The sequence below is a fragment of the Macaca thibetana genome, chromosome 4, assembly GCF_024542745.1.
Source record: "Macaca thibetana thibetana isolate TM-01 chromosome 4, ASM2454274v1, whole genome shotgun sequence".
NCBI classification, from domain to species: Eukaryota; Metazoa; Chordata; class Mammalia; order Primates; family Cercopithecidae; genus Macaca; species Macaca thibetana.
In genome coordinates this window covers 130,338,169-130,355,035 of record NC_065581.1, presented here as the reverse complement: position 1 = coordinate 130,355,035, position 16,867 = coordinate 130,338,169, and the positions used below count along the sequence as shown (strand labels likewise).

Below are 16,867 nucleotides of genomic sequence, written 5' to 3'. Positions count from 1 at the left end.
TGATAAGAGAAGGAAAGCAGTTTAATTGACAAATAACAAGTTAGCAAAACTCAGGGGAGGTGGCTAACAGACAAGTTAGGAACAGACGAGAACAGACTAGAAGGAAACCCCTCAAATGCCGGGGCTTGGCAGGGTGGCAACAAGAAGAATTTTAGGCTTAAATAGAGCACACACACACACCCCCTCACACACACACATCCCCTGCCCCACACCCACACCCACACACACACGTTCCCTACCCGCCCCGCCCCCCCACACACACACATCCCCCACCCCACCACCCCACACAGCTAATGGGAAGAGCCAGGAAAATGCAGTCAATGGGCACTCCAGGAATTAGGGCAAATATTTGGTGCCCCCAAGAAACAATGACTATTCCAGGAATCCCATAGAAGTATTCACTGTGTCCTTTTAAAAATTAGTTTATTTCAAAGGAAGGTTATCCGTCAAGTCTGTTTAAATGCCCAGGACTAGAGGAGCTGACTCTTTAAACATCCAGAATGAATTAGTTATTTTCGCTTTTCCCTCCCCACTAAAAGCTTCTCTTACATGATTCGAAAGCAGATGACACAGATGTGGTTCACATTCCTCCCAATCCCAGTGGAGAAACCGAGGGCTCAAGAGAGGAGCAAGGTGAAGATGACACGCTGTATTTGTCAGGGGAGGAAGTTTCCGCCCATGGAGGAAAGAGGAGAAGGGCTGTCTTAGTTTCATGGGCTTATTAGCCCACAAGAAATAAGATCAATGCTGTGCGGAGATGGAAACAGAAACTCTCATGCAGGCCAGATTCAGGACAGACTGGCTGGGAAAGATAACTCATCACTGATCCAGACGTGCTTGGTCTCAGGAGAGAGTGGTTAAGGGAACACGGTTCTGCGGCGCCACCCCTGCCTCCAAGTCCCAGTAGAGGGGAAGCCCCAGGCCTAGTCCACTCTGGGGAACCTGCAGTCACCAGGCAGGGAAGAAATATGTCGTGCCTTTGCAGACACCACAGACTTCATTTCACAAAGAATGGGATTAGACTGTGGGGTCTTTTGTAGAGGAGGAACATGGGAAGGGTCGGCACTTTGAAATTATATGCCCCACCCCACTCCCTCCACCTCGAAGCCTGGGATGTCCACAGATGACAACCCAGAGTCCTAGGCTGGAAGGCCTCATTCCTCCGGAGGACCTGGGATCCGAAGGCCCAGTGCCGTTCCCTAAACAGCCTCAGTTTTGAGCCATCATCGTCCTCGTGGACTAAAGAACTGGCTAGGGTTTACTGGAAGTTAATGTGTCTGTCTGTGCTTCTAAGAAAGGTGTTCTGAAGAGGGAGAGAGGGATGGGCTCTTACCCACCGGGCATTCTGTGGATACAGGAGAGCCCAGCAGTGCCCCTCTATGAGCTGAAAGGCAGCAAGGAAAGACTCAGCTAGACAGACGGTGAGTCTGTCCCCACCACCCAGCACTCCTGCCCTGGCTGTGGGGTGACGTGGCCAAAAGACCTTACATTAAGGGGACTTCTCACAGGAGGGCTGCTGGGGTCTCCTGCCTGCTGCCTTGAAACAGTGCCAGCCTGTGCCTGTGCGGAGCTACACCCCAGAACAAAACCAGGAGCGCATCCTGAATGCGGCCAATAAACTATTACCAGAAAAAGAACAAGGAGCAAACGCGTGAACCTTGATATGCTAGGAAGAGGCCATATTGTATTAGCTTTCCAGGAGCGGTCCCAAAGGCAGGGAAAACTGAAGGATGTATATTTAGAGCTCTTAAAATCGGGTTACTTCTACTAGGTATTCTATAGCTAAGCACACTATAGGTGTACCTAGCAATATTCTTATTGTCATCAAGATTAACTTGTGATTCCAACTTAAGATTTTATTTTTTATTATTATTATTTTATTTATTTATTTATTTATTTTTTGAGACAGAGTCTCTCTCTGTCGCCCAGGCTGGAGTGCAGTGGTGCAATCTCAGCTCACTACAAGCTCTGCCTCCCAGGTTCATGCCATTCTCCTGCCTCAGCCTCCCAAATAGCTGGTACTACAGGTGCTCGCCACCATGCCTGGATAATTTTTTGTATTTTTAGTAGAGACGAGGTTTCACCGTATCAGCCAGGATGGTCTCAATCTCCTGACCTCATGATCCACCTGCCTCAGCCTCCCAAAGTGCTGGGATTACAGGCGTGAGCCACCGCACCGAGCCCCAATTTAAGATTTTAATTGACTCTCTGGAGCAGGCTGGTGTCTTTGATTTGATGGGGCTGTTTAAGTCTGTGTCACTATTGTGCTGCCAGTGGCCCACCCTGGGGAGTGGAACTCACCTGCAGTAGCACCTTTCTGGCATTGAAGACAGGACGCAGGATGAGGGAACCCTGTGGGTGGAGGGGATTTCCCAGACAAGGATCAGAAGACAAAGCCCAAGGCGTCACTGGAATCAATTGTGCTGCTGAGTGGAAGATTTCTATAAACTATAGCTTTGCTCCAACTCTGTGCCTGCCCCGCAACCCCAACACCTAATTACCTGCTTTATCCAGGAGAGTGCACAACATCCACGCCGTCACTGAGGTCAGCTCACTGGGTTTGGCCACCACAGTGTTCCCTGCAGCAATCGCTGGAGCTATCTTCCAGGTCAGCAAGTAGAGTGGCAAATTCCACGGGCTGATTAGACCAGCTAAGGGATGAGAGCAGAAGCACTGCCTGTGACAGAGAGCACACCCCTCTGAGGCGGACTGGCCAAGTGGGGTTATTAACGCAAAACTCCTTCATGCTGCAGGAAACTTAGCTTACTCTTCTAACTTCTTCCCAAGCTTTGCTTATATGTAGCCACCTTCAGGGAAATGAGTCTAAATATATTCCAAGCAACTGCACCTTTTGAAATAGAGTAAAGTCAATATGATTTACCCATTTCTTGATGGTTCATGATTATGAACAACAGCAACACAAACTCCAGAGCTAAAGAGTTGTCACCTATCATATAGCCAAAGCAATATAAATCATTCTGTTACAAAGATACATGCACGCGTATGTTCATTGCAGCACTTTGCTATTCACAATAGCAATAGCAAAGACATGGAATCAACCCAAATGCTCATCAATAATGGACTGGATAAAGAATATGGAGTACATATACACCATGAAATACTATGCAGCCATAAAAAGGAACGAGATCATGTCCTTTGCAGGCACATGGATGAAGGTAGAAGCCATTATCCTTAGCAAACTAACACAGGAGCAGAAAACCAAACACCTGAATGTTTTCACTTATAAGTGAGAGCTGAACAATTAGAACACATGGACACAGGAAAAGGAACAACACACACCAGAGCCTGTCAGGGAAGGTCGGGGAAAGAGCATCAGGATAAAGAGCAAATGCATGCCGGGTTTAACACCTAGGTGATGGGTTATTAGGTGCGGCAAAGCACCATGGCACACATTTACCTATGTAACAAACCTGCACATCCTGCACATGTCCCCTGGAAGTTCAAAAAAATATAAAAAATAAAAAAACAGTTGTCACCTATCACTAAATAGTTCCAGAATGTGATGCATTTTGAGATTTATAGACTGAGCTTTACTTTTTCAAAAACGTCTCCTTCCTCATTATTTTAACTGTCCGGCTGTTATTTATTCTAACACGTTTCTTTACCTTTATTTCAAATCTGTTGTGGGTTGAGACATAAAATCTCAAGCTTTCTATAATTATTCATAAAATAGGGGCCAATAGGTTCGGAGTATTCCTTGTGAGGGCCCTCCTATCAGTAAAGCCAATAACCTTTGGCACATAGACTGTGACATCCATTTTGGCTAAATATTTTTAAATAAAAATTCTCTCTAGATTATCACTTGTATCCTGATCAGAGAGATTTGCTGGATGAATAATGTAATCAGCAGCTAGAATGTGTCTCCATGCAATATTCTGAAACTACCCAGGTTTCCAACCACAAAACACACAAATATAAAAATCTACCTTCTGAAAGGAAATTGATTCACCTTATTTTATACTCTTCCCTCAAGCCTGTGCTATGAAAATAAATGCATCTCTTAGATTATTACATTTCCCATTGAAAAATCCATTCTTTAGGGGATAAAAATAATTTTGCAGCAAAATGTATTAGCACGTTTCTTAGGAGGAGGTAGAGCTTTCCACAATGCCTTGAAAACATAATTTCTGAAGGTTTCAAGGAACCAAAGCAATGAGATGTCCCAATTTTTTTTTTCTTTTAACTTATATTCATAAAATGTAACAAGTTAAAAAATGATTTTTTTCTTCGAGGAAACAGTGACATCTAGTGGAAAGTTTTAGTCATCGCAGACATTTATTTATACGTTCCTCCAAAGGTCAAGAGGCAAAGGAATGCATGAAGTAAGAAAGTCCTCAGTAGAGGCTTATTTATCACATACCTGGCACCATACTACATGCCCTACGCTTATTAATTTATTTAATGTACATAAATAGTTCTTCCTTTTTTTTTTTTCTTTTGAGACGGAGTCTCGCTCTATCACCCAGGCTGGAGTGCAGTGGCCCGATCTCAGCTCACTGCAACCTCCGACTCCCGAGTTCAACCTACTCTCCTGCCTCAGCCTCCCAAGTAGCTGTTGCAGATGGAACCTCACTCTTGTCACCCAGGCTGGAGTACAATGGCACGATCTCAGCTCACTGAAACCTCAGCCTCCCGGGTTCAAATGACTCTCTGCCTCAGCCTTCCAAGTAGCAGGGATTGCAGGCGCCCCACCACATCCAGCTAATTTTTTGCATTTTTAGTAGAGACAGGGTTTCGCCATGTTGGCCAGGCTGGTCTCGAACTCCTGACCTCAGATGCTACACCCATCTTGGCCTCCCAAAGTGCTGGGATTGCAGGCGTGAGCCACTGCGCCCAGCCTGGTTTTTCCTTTTTTAAATATAAGTAGAAAAAAAAAATCCTAGCATGTGAATTTATGTATTTACTCTTAGCATCATTCTTTTCCCTATGATTTTCCAAGATAATGTTTCAGGAATAAGTCGAGAACATGAGGCCTGGCATGGTAGCTCATGCCTGTAATCCCAGCACTTGGGGAGGCCAAGGTGGGAGGATCACTTGAGGTCAGGAGTCCGAGACTAGCCTGGCCAACATGGTGAAACCCTGTCTCTACTAAAAATATAAAAATTAGCTAGGTGTGGTGGCTAGTGAGCCGAGATCATGCCACTGCACTCCAGCCTGGGCGACAGAGAGAGACTCTGTTTAAAAAACAAAAGTAGGGAATTTGACACAAATAAAATAAACTAGAAATAGATTTTTTAGGCCAATGGATTTTAGGTAAAAGAAAAATATCAGCTTTTCCTTTTCCTTAGCCTGTTCCTTGAGGACAATGACATAGAATGTTGTGAGCATCTGCAAGCATAAGCAGGAGGCGGGCTCTCACTGAACAGCACCTACCGACTCCCACCGGGGCCCGAACCGTGTAGTGCATGCAGCCCAGGTGGTCCATCTGCGTGCACTCTGACGTGTGGTGCAGGATGGAGGAAGCGAAGAACCTGAAGTTCTGCACAGACCGGGGAATGTCCATGGTTCTTGCCAGTGCTAAGGTTTTCCCTGTAAGAAGCAAACAACATAAAGCACTATCGGCTAATGGGGACACTCTATCCGTCAGCTTCCACCGCCCACGTGTCCCAACTCACACTGAAACGGCCTGGATTCCTTCCAGCCTGGGGCAGGCATTTCTTGACCTCACAAATATTTGATCATGGTTTGCCAAAACCATAAAATATTTCGGTATAAGGTTGGAAACTGAAGTGGGGGGTTAAAATGGAGTCAATAATCTTTGTTTTGTGGACTGAATACATCATTCTCATCCTCAGTTTGCCAGATGCTACCACTTCACCCACACAAACTCTTGCAATTCAGTCATCAGGCTTTGTACCTGTGACAAAGGCATTGAAATATGGGTGTTAGGACCGTTGTATTTGCACAGCAGAAAACGAAACACTTTCACACACATGGAATGTGTATTTCATGACCTCTCAACACATGGTAGAGTCATCAGAAGGGCGGCTGGGAATTCCCTGGCATGGGATGCTGCATGGCACCTGCTCGCCCATCACATGCCCTGCACGTCCTAGCTCCTGGATGGAGGAGAAAGAGAAACAGAAGCTTACCTGGACTGCTACTGAGTTCTCTTTAGCGATGTAGGGAGACTGGCCAGGAACACCAACAGAGAACTATTTCCTTTTCAAAGGCTTGGACTCAGGCTGCTTTCTAATTTGGGCTTGGTTTATAGCACACATATAATTTTTAAAACTCTTGCCTTATCCTAACAGATATTCTTGCAAACATTTACAGATATTTACTCCATTACCCTGACCTCAGGGAAGGAGTGGAAAAAAAAATCAGAAAATGCATCGGGGGTGGAATGGTGACTGACATATCAGAAAACATCCTAAATAACCTGACTGCATAACTGCTTTTCGAATTATCTTTGCTTTGAAATTTTCTGCTTAGAATGAGTAGGAGACTGCATGATCAGCCCTAGTTCTTCATCTCTCTATGTCCATGCCCTTTGCTGTATATATTTGCACTTCCTTTCATCCAATGGACAGAGTATATTTCTTTGCCCCTCAGCTTTTGGGTCCAGCCATGTGACTTTCTCTGGCCATCTGAATGAGATTGGGTGGGCCAGCTGCAAATCCTGGCCTTCCCAGGCCTGGAGCAGGAGAGGGTTTGCTCTCCACTTCTACTATTGACAGAGGAGCAGGCATGTGGGCTGGTCCGATGGCCCCAGGAGGGGTAACATGAATAATCAGAGATGCCCTGAGTCCCATGTTACAGTTAAGAGGCAACTCTCACCTTGGTCTCTAGACTCGGCCTGGGCAAACTCCTCCAGGGACTGCTCCAGCAAATCCGCCACCTGGTTCAGGACCCGCGAGCGCTCCTGGGGGCTGCGGGATGACCAGCCGGGAAAGGCTTCTCTGGCGGCCTTGACCGCGGCTTCGATCTTTGAGGAGCAAATGGGAGAGAGGGTCACCTTAAAGCTGCTACTCCTGAGGGGATGGACGAAACCAGAATCCTCAGGTCTCCATACACCTCATTTTTTTGTTGTTGTTTTTTTAGACAGATTCTCACTCTGTAGCCCAGCCTGGAGTACAGTGGTGCAATTTTGGCTCACTGCAACCTCTGCCTCTGGAGTTCAAGTGATTTTCCCACCTCAGCTTCCTGAGTAGCTGGGATTGCAGGCATGGCTAATTTTGTATTTTTAGTAGAAATGGGGTTTCACCATGCTGACCAGGCTGGTCTCGAACTCCTGAATGCAAGTGATCCACTCGCCTCAGCCTCCTAAAATGCTGGGATTGCAGGTGTGAGCCACCACGTCTGGCCCACACCTAATTTTGAATATTCAGCATGCCCCAGTGCTGGGCCACCCACCAAGTAAATGACACAGGTGTTTACATGACCAGCAAAGGAGGGGTACCACAGAAACAAAGAAACACACTCCATTTCAACCAATGCATCCTGAATGTGGTAATCAGAGCATTAGAAAGAAGCTATTTGAATTTTAACAGATGTACATTTTCAATCACTTCAGAAACTAGAATTTTTAAAAATATCGTGGGCCAGGAGTGATGGCTCATGCCTGTAATATTAGCACTTTGGGAGGCTGGGTTGGGAGGATCTCTTGAGCCCAGGAGGTTGAGACCAGCCTGGTCAACATAGTGAGACCCTGTTTCTACACAACGTTGTTTTAAAAAAATTAGTTGGGCATGATGGTGCATGCCTGTACTCCCAGCTACTCAGGAGGCTGAGGTGGGAGGATCACTTGAGCCCAGGAGGTAGAGGCTGTAGTGAGCTGTAATTGTGCCACTGCCCTCCAGCCTAGGTGACACACTGAGACCCTGTCTCAAAAAAATGTATATATTATATATATAGTGCATATATATAGTATATATATTACAGAAGAAGAAAATTAATCTAGATATGTGGAATCTCTAAAGCTTCTAACTCAGCTCTGACATATCTTATAAGGTCTGAAATTTTGGGTGAAATCACATCCTCAGATTGTCAATTTCACTTGAAATGACTAATTATATTCATAATTTATTGACTAATTTTTATATAAGGGAATATGCTAAATACTTTATACAAATTATTTTGTTTAAGTCCTTTTAAAATTCTATAAAATAAGTATTTCTATGCCCAATTTACAGAGGAGAAAACTGAGACACAGAAACTCATGTAACTTGCCATAGGTCACACAGCTAATAAGTGGCAGAATCAGGACTCAAACCCAGATTTTGGTGGTTCCCAGGATCACAGGTTGCTCTGCCTACTGCCTGGTTCTGCCCAGTGGAAGAGGCCTTACTGGGGAAGAGGAGATTTGTGGCTGAACAGATGGCTTGGGTACTTGCTTTTAGAGTTACATACAAAAGGAAACAATATATGTATGAGAAGGTATGGGCAGGATCAACTCATGGCCAAAATGTGATGTAGGCAAAATAATTTTCAAGTCCTCTTCTGCCTTTCTCTTCTCTCCAGCAATGTCTAAGTAATGCCTTCTCCAGAGATGACAAATCCCTAACCTGTGTCTCACTCCTGTCCTTTCTCACATGCATGAAAAGTTATTAGAATCACAGCTGTCTTCCACCACTGGGCCCTGGCTCAGACTCAGAATCCTTTTCCATAGGCTTCTGGCAGCCGTGAGCATCTTTTTTGGAGGACTTGACCTGAAGCAATCTAGCCACCCAAGCCTGTGCTAGCCCTTATGCAAAACTTGACCCACACCCCTCCTTCATTTTCCTCATGCAAACGGACTGATATGGTTAGGTTTTGTTTCTCAACCCAAATCTCATCTTGAATTATAATCCCCAGACGTCAAGAGAGGAAAGTGATTGGTTTGTGGGGGCTATTTTCATGATAGTGAGTGAATTCTCATGAGATCTATGGTTTTATAAATGATAGTTTTTCCTGGGCTTCACACGCTGTCTCGCCTGCCACCAGACATGCCTGCTTCCCCTTCGGCCATGATTGTAAGTTTCCTGAGGCCTCCCCAGCCATGCAGAACTGTGAGTCAATTGAATCTCTTTCCTTAATAAATTACCCAGTCTTGGGTAGTATCTTTATAGCAGTGTGAGAACGAACTAATACAGTCACTTTTAGCTGAGGTGAAGTAAGGTTTAAAATGATTCTCATCTTAATTAGAAAATTCTAGAAATATGGTGGCTTCACCTCAAAAACTAAATCTCAGATGTGGACCTGTAGACAGGATGGGGGAAGAGATTCCTTTGGTTTCTTCCACCACTAGCTGCAGCCATGAGGAAGCCCCACTGCCAGCCAACAAGAGGAGCATGAATTCCTACTCAATGTAAAAATCTGATCTTTTTGCTATTCAGAAAATTCAAGTCCACTCATATTTTCTAAGTTGCCTTATAGCACATCTTATGTCCATGTAATACAGAATACACATTAATGTACTACATACAATAATATTAGCATAAGCTAATACATAGAAATCATTTACTATATGCCAAGCACTAAGGGCTTTACACATATTAGTCTGTTTAATCCTCAGAATAACACTACAAAGTAGATATCATTATTATCCTCATTTTATAGATGAGGAGACTGAGCCTTGCAGAAGTTCAGCCCTAAGTCAAGGCCATGGATATCAAGTGGTGCAGCTTGTCTTTGAACCAGGCAGTCTGACTCTAGTATGTGCTTATAACTGCAATGCTATAATGCAAATGTGCTATGCACACAGGTGTGCATGTGTGTGTGCACACATGTGCACATACCAATGGATCTAAGCATCAGAGATGAGAGTGTTAGCACTGTCCTCTGTAAAATAAGGATCATAATAGAGACTTCTAGGTTGTTATAACTTGCTTCTTTGGATAATCCATGTTAAAGGGCTTACTGAATGTACACTACCAGACTTTAAAATATACTACAAAACTATAGTAACCAAAATAGCATGGCACTGGTGTAAAAACACACACATAGACCTATGAAACAGAATAGATAATCCAGAAATAAATCCATGCATTTACAGCCAACTCGTTTTTTACAAAGCTGCCAAAAATATGCATTGGTGAAAAGATAGTCTTTCCAATAAATGGTGCTGGGAAAATTGGATAACCATATGCAGAAGAATGAAACTAGACCCCTATCTCTCACCAAATCAAATCAAAACAGATTAAAGACTTAGACAGATGTTAAGACTCAAAACTTTGAAACTACTGTAAGAAAACACAGGGTAAATACTTCAGGACATTGATTTGGGCAAAGATTTTTTTGGGTAAGACCTCAAAAGTGCAGGCAACAAAAGAAAATTAAATAAATAAATAAATAAAATAACATTAAGCTAAAAATCTTCTGCACGACAGAGGAAACAATCAACAGAGTTAACAGGCAACCTAAAGAATGGGAGAAAATATTTGCAAACTATCCATCTGACAAGTTATTAATAACCAGAATATATAAGGAGCTTGAGCTTTTATGTATACATATACAACTCAATAGCCCCCACCAACAAATCCAACTTCAAAAGAGGCAAATGATCTAACTAGATACTCCACAAAAGAAGACGTACAAATGGCCAAGTATATAAAAAATGCTTAACATCACTAACTATTAGGGAAATGCAAGTCAAAACCACAACGAGCTATCATCTCATCCCAGTTAAAATGGCTATTATTAAAAAACAAGAAATAAAAAAGGCTGTTGAAGCTGCAGAAAAAAGGGAAGACACATACACTGTTGGTGTGAAAGTAAATTAGTGCAGCCATTATGGAAAACATATAAAGGTTTCTAAAAAAAAACTAAAAATAGAACAACAATATGATCCAGCAATCCCACTACTGGAAATTTATCCAAAGAAAAGGAAATCGGTATACTGAAGAGATACCTGTACCCCATGTTTGTTGCAGCACTATTTACAAAAGTCAAGATATGAACTCAACCTAATGTCTATCAACAGATGAATGGATAAAGAAAATATGGTATATATACACAATGGAATATTATTCAGCCATAAAAAGGAACAAAATCCTGTCATTTGCAGCAACATGATTTCAGCTGGAGGATATTATGCTAAGTGAAGTAAGCCAGGCACAAAAATACAAGTATTACATGTTCTCACTCATATGTGGAAGCTTAAAAAAGTTGATCTCATGGAGGTAGAGAGTAGAATTATGGTTACCAGAGGCTGGGAAGGGTAGAGGAGAGGATAGAGGTTGGCTAATTAATACAAAAATATGGTTAAAAGGAATAAGTTCTAGTAGAGTGACAATAGTTAACAATAATTTATTGTATATTTCACAATAGTTAGAAGAATGATTTGGAATGTTCCCAACACCAAGAAATGATAAATGTTTAATGTGATGGAGATCCTAATTACCCTGATTTGAGCATGACACACTGTCTGCATGTATCAAAATGTTGCATATGCCCATAAAGATGTACAATTATTATGTATTACTTTTTTAATTTTTTTTAAAAAGAGCTTAATGACTGCAAAGCACATAGCAAAAGCTGAATAAATGGGAGCACCAGCAACATTTTTCTGAGTGATGTTTTGGGAAATTGGACATGCGGTTTGTATGGTAACCATATTTTTGAAGCCAGAAAAAAACTGTGACTTATGGGATCAGATAGGATATTTGGAAGTTGGATTGCTGAGAAATTGAACATATCTATTACTCTACTAGCTAGTGCATCCATACCTCACTCTATTTTCTAAAAAGGTATGAGCAGTTAACTGCAGGAAATATTTCAGCTGAAATTGGCATGTTTGTCATTTTTAACTTCACTTTGGCAAACAAGGAAGAGTGGAAAACACAAAGCTGGATTTCCCAGAGCTGTGTTAGGTCATTTGAAGCAAACAAAATTGCAGATTATAATTTAACCAATGCATTAACCAACATTTGCAAACATTAATCCCTAAGTCTAAAGGTTTATTTTAAATGCAAGACAGATTTGAAGTATTAACAAAAAAGAAAAAAAATAGCAGTGTTCTTCAAAAAAAACTTTGCATAGAATATGTATCTTTATATAAAGGCTATAATTATATTTTAAATAATCTAGCTCTTTGTGCCTTAAAAATAATAAATTATAATTCATAAGGCATTAGATGACTATATATACATCAGCTACATTTACCACTTCAGATATATTTACATTCTCAGTGCAATAATTGATAGCTAATCAAATATATCTCAAATATTTTACAAAATTCTCCAAGTAAAATTAATACTACATTGCTAAAAAAATGTAATGCATATGCCATTAAACACTTTGAATAAGAAAAAAGATGCTGTTAAATCTAACTCCAAAAATATATGGGAATTTGATTTTGAGTTTCATCATTCAAATGATTGATTTTATTTTACTAGGTATTTTGAAGACATGAGAAATTATGAGAAGACAATCTAAAATAAAGCCCACAGTTTTTTGCTTGTTTGTTTTAGTAACGCCACACATTTTTTTAAATTCCATGGATATAGTGGTAAATTTAAGCAGTGCTTGGTGGAGAAAAGGGAATATTTAACAAAGCGATAACTCTTACAAATAATACTTTGTACTAGACACTGATTAGGAAATGTTTGAGAATTACAAAAAAAAAAGAACTGCACACAGGGCTGTGTTAGGTTGGCTAGAAAATGACTTACTTCTGAATATAGTAAGAGATTTGTTCTATGTATCATACAGTCCAGTTACAAGGTAAATCTTCTCAGAACTCAAATCTTCCTTCTATCATGTTTAACAATCCTACATCTTCCCCCAACTGCCTCCACTTTTAGAAAATTGTTACCCATAATTGGCCAACATATTAAACACATTTCAGTCTTCTTTAAGTGCATATACTCACCTCATCTTTTCCACTATTTGGCACTCTGCAATACACTTCCCCCGTTGATGGGTCGTAAGAATCTATGTATGAGCTACAAGGTAAAAATTTTCCATCTATGAAGTTTTCCAGCATCAAAAGTGCCTTTGTTCCAGCCATAGCAAGGAAAAATTCTGCCTTTCCTCTTTACGACTGAGCACTCAGGTTGTCCCCACCACTGTCTGGACTCCTGAGTGAGCCTCCCCCTTCCCAGCCCCCATCTCCCCTTTGCCAATCAGTGAACGTGGGAGGACACCTGACACTCTCAGAGAGCATTCCAGTCTCCAAACTCAGAACTAAGAGAGTGGCTAAATGTTTCACAGACTTCTAGTGCAGTACTTGACATGGATAATTGTGTGTAAAACTAACAGCTACTTACGTATGTGTTCACAACCCTTTAAAATCGTCAAAAGGCATCTGAGCGTGTGATTTTATTGGGTTCACACTGTAAACTGTTCATTGCTCAAACACTGATTGGATGTCAGGCCCCGAAGCAAGTCCTTTACATGAATTTACTCATTTGTTTCACACAACAGTCCTGTATGAAGTAACCATTACTTCCTCTCTTTATAGAAGAAACTGAGCCTTGGAGCGGTTAGACCATTTTTCCACGGTCACATAGCTAGCAGGGGATGAACTGTAGCCTTTTAATCTCCAAATCATACACTTTTTTCTCAACACATCACTGCTCACCCTGCACAGGTGACTGAAGACAGATGCCCTCTTTCCATGGCTCATCTGTGTTTCTTTACCTTGGCTGCCCTCTCTCGGAAGAGCTGTCTCTCCATCCCAAAACCGGGGCCACAGTGGCTGTTCACATCTTCCTAGATGTGCCATGGAAATAAAGACAAGCCAAAAACATGTGTGACACATATAGCAAGGGGTTCAGATCCATGATGTAGCTGCGAATTTCTACAAATTGGTAAGAGAAATGAGCACCCCAACAGAAATGATAAGCAAAGATACAAAAAAGCAATCCATGGGAAAAGCAACACAATTGACTAACGAATATATTAACAATGCTCAGCTTTGTTGTTAAGCAAGGAATGTGAAATACAGAGGTGGCCTGATTTGCCAATCAGACTGGAGAGCATTTTTAAAGATTGAGAACATCTACTCTGTGGGGATGTGGAGAAGCATCCCTAGGCCATAGGCGGGAGGGTTCACAGAACACTGCTTGGGGCAATTTGTCAGTGTCTGGTCAATTTCCTTTCTAGGAATCTCTCCTACAGAATTACGTGCTCATGAACAAGTAGGTAAGTCACAGGACATCGTTTTTTATGATAATTTAAAAATCAAAACAACCTAAATGTCCATGAATTGGAGAATATTACAGTATAATTGTTATATTCATAACAAGGAATACTACTTAGACATTAGAAGGATGTATTGTTAAGTGAAAAAAGAAAGCTAGTGAATAATATATATGGTATAATTTCTTTGGCTATTTACATGGTTGAGGGGAAGGCGTTTTTACTCTAAATACTTTTAAACTGCTTAAATATTTTATGGCAAGCCTATATTACTTTTATAATTATGATTTATAGTTGTAATTCAGTTGAACATTAGGTACCAATATTCTGAAATTCATTGATCACATGGGGGCACTTGCTGGCTGTGCACCTCCTTAGGCCCTCTCTGCTTCCATCTTTATTGGTCCCTAGATATTCTCCAAAATTCTTGCTAATCTCTGATGCAAAGCAATAGGCAAACCCATTCCCTGTGAAACTAAGCTCCGGGCCCCTGTCAGCCTATCTAAAGACTGTCTATGACACTCTGCGGAACAAAGGACCAACTTCTTGGTCTTTTTTTCTTTGCAGCTCAAAAGTTCTGCAGAAGCTTTGGAAATATAACTCATTATCTTTAGCATAACTACATTCTTTTTTTTTTTTTTTTGACAGTCTCACTTTGTCGCCCAGGCTGGGGTGCCATGGTGTGACCTTAGCTCACTGCAGCCTTGAACTCCTGGGTTCAAATGATTCTTCTGCCTCAGCCTTCCTAGTCACCAGGACTACAGGTGTGTGCCACCACGCCTGGCTAATTTTTGTGTTTTTTGTAGAGATGAGGTCTCGCTATGTTGGCCAGGCTGATCTTGAACTCCTGGGCTCTGGTGATCCTCTTGCCTCAGCTTCCCAAAGTGCTGGGATTACAGGCATAAGCCACTGCACCCAGCCATAACCACATTCTTGGCAAGAGCTCAATCTCCTCACCCAGTAAAAAGTAGAAAAGCTGTATAAAGATGTTAAAGGTGTACATTTTTTCTCAGCTTAAAATTTTTAACATTCCTTTTCTAGGTTACTTTTTTGTTTTTAAATGAACTTTTATTTATTCCTCGCACCATATGCAAAAATTATTTTTTGAATCCATTTTATTTTTTATGTTTTTATTTTTATTTTTGGATACAAGTTTCCCTGTTACTCAGGCTGCAGTGTAGTGGTGTGATTATAGCTTACTGCAGCCTTGAACTCCTGGGCTCAAATAATCCTCCTGCCTCAGGCTCCTGAGTAGCTAGGACTACAAGCATGCCACACCATGCCTGGCTAATTTATTATTATTACTATTATTGCTATTTTGTAGAAACAGGGTCTTGCCTGCATTGCCCAGGCTGGTCTCAAACTTTTTTTTTCCTTTTGTTTTGTGTTAATGATTTTTGGTCGTATTACTATGCTTTTGTTGAAAATATCTTCTGATTTTTTTAAACACTGGTCACATATATAAAAATACAGTTATCACCACATAACAACATTTCAGTGAACGACAGACCCCATATACAACGAAGGTCCCATAAAATTATAATGGAGCTAAAAAGTTCCTATTGCCTAGTGACATCATAGCCATCGTAATGTCATAGTGAGAGGCATTACCCACATTTGTGGTGATGCTGATGTAAACAAACCCACTGCACTGCCACTTGTGTAAAAATCTACCACATACAATTATGTGCAGTACCTAATACTTGATAATGATAATAAATGACTGTTAGTGGTTTATGTATTTACTGTCTGTACTTTTATCATTATTTTAGTGTATATTCTTACTACTTATTAAAAAAAAAAAAAGTTAACTGTAAAAAAACCTCAGGTGCTTCAGGAGATTTTCCAGACGAAGGTATTGCTATCTGAGGAGATGGCAGCTTCATGCATATGACTGCCTCTGAAGACCTTCCAGTGGGACAAGATGTGGAGGTGGAAAGTATTGATGATCCGGACCCTGTATAGACCTAGGATAATGTGTTTGTGTCTTCATTTTTAACAAACAAATTGAAAAGTAAAATTTTAAAGTAAAAAATGTAAAAATAGAAAAAAGCTTATGGAAAAGGGGATATAAAGAAAATATATTTATACAGCTGTACAATGCATGTGTTTTAAGCTATTATTACAAAGAGTCAAAAAGTATTTTATAAATGGAAAAGTTCATAAAGTAGGAAAGTTACAGTGAGCTAAGGTTAATTTATTATCGAAGAAAAGTATTTGCTCGTAACTTTAGTGCAGCCTAAGTGTACAGTATATTGTCCAGTACTGTCCTAGGCCTTCACATTCACTCACCATTCACTCACTGACTCACCCAGAACAAATTCCATGGATAAGTGGCCTACACAGGTGTACCATTTTTTATCTTTTATACTTTATTTGTTATGTATTTTTCTGTTTAGATACACAAATACTTACCATTGTGTTACAATTGCCTATGGTATTCAGGACAGTAACGTGCTGTACAGGTTTGTAGCCTAGAAGCAATAGGCTATCCCATTTAGCCTAAGTGTATAGTAGGGTGCACCATCTTGGGGTAAGTACAAGCTAAAAGTTTTGCACAACCATAAAATCAATTAATGTCACATTTCTCAGAATGTATTCCCATAATGAAACAAGTATAACTATAAATACATATATGGGTAAATAAATACAATCACCTATACATTAGGGTCCATTCAGAAAACGGAAAGCATGGCAGGTTTGTCAAAATTAATACCAGGAAATGTTTACCCAGACGAAGCTGAAACAGCATGTAAGGGCTGCTGAGATAACCCAGAGATTA

The 16,867-nt window shown here is 41.0% G+C and overlaps 1 protein-coding gene across 2 annotated transcripts in view; it reads right to left on the bottom strand.

Annotated features, from left to right (window-relative positions):
• The window catches only part of ALDH8A1 (aldehyde dehydrogenase 8 family member A1), a 31,709-nt gene extending 18,664 nt beyond the window's left edge, over positions 1-13,045 (bottom strand). Inside the window, exons 1-5 of one of the 2 annotated variants that reach the window (XM_050787963.1) lie at positions 12,815-13,045; positions 6,802-6,949; positions 5,395-5,550; positions 2,502-2,651; positions 2,302-2,352 (exon numbers count right to left, since the gene is read on the bottom strand). In XM_050787963.1, the coding sequence (XP_050643920.1) occupies positions 2,302-2,352; positions 2,502-2,651; positions 5,395-5,550; positions 6,802-6,949; positions 12,815-12,952 (643 nt within the window). In that variant the 5' untranslated portion in view covers positions 12,953-13,045. The remainder of the gene's footprint in view (positions 1-2,301; positions 2,353-2,501; positions 2,652-5,394; positions 5,551-6,801; positions 6,950-12,814) is intronic. The other variant, XM_050787964.1, reaches the window with a different exon arrangement.
• Positions 13,046-16,867: the final 3,822 nt, after the last annotated feature.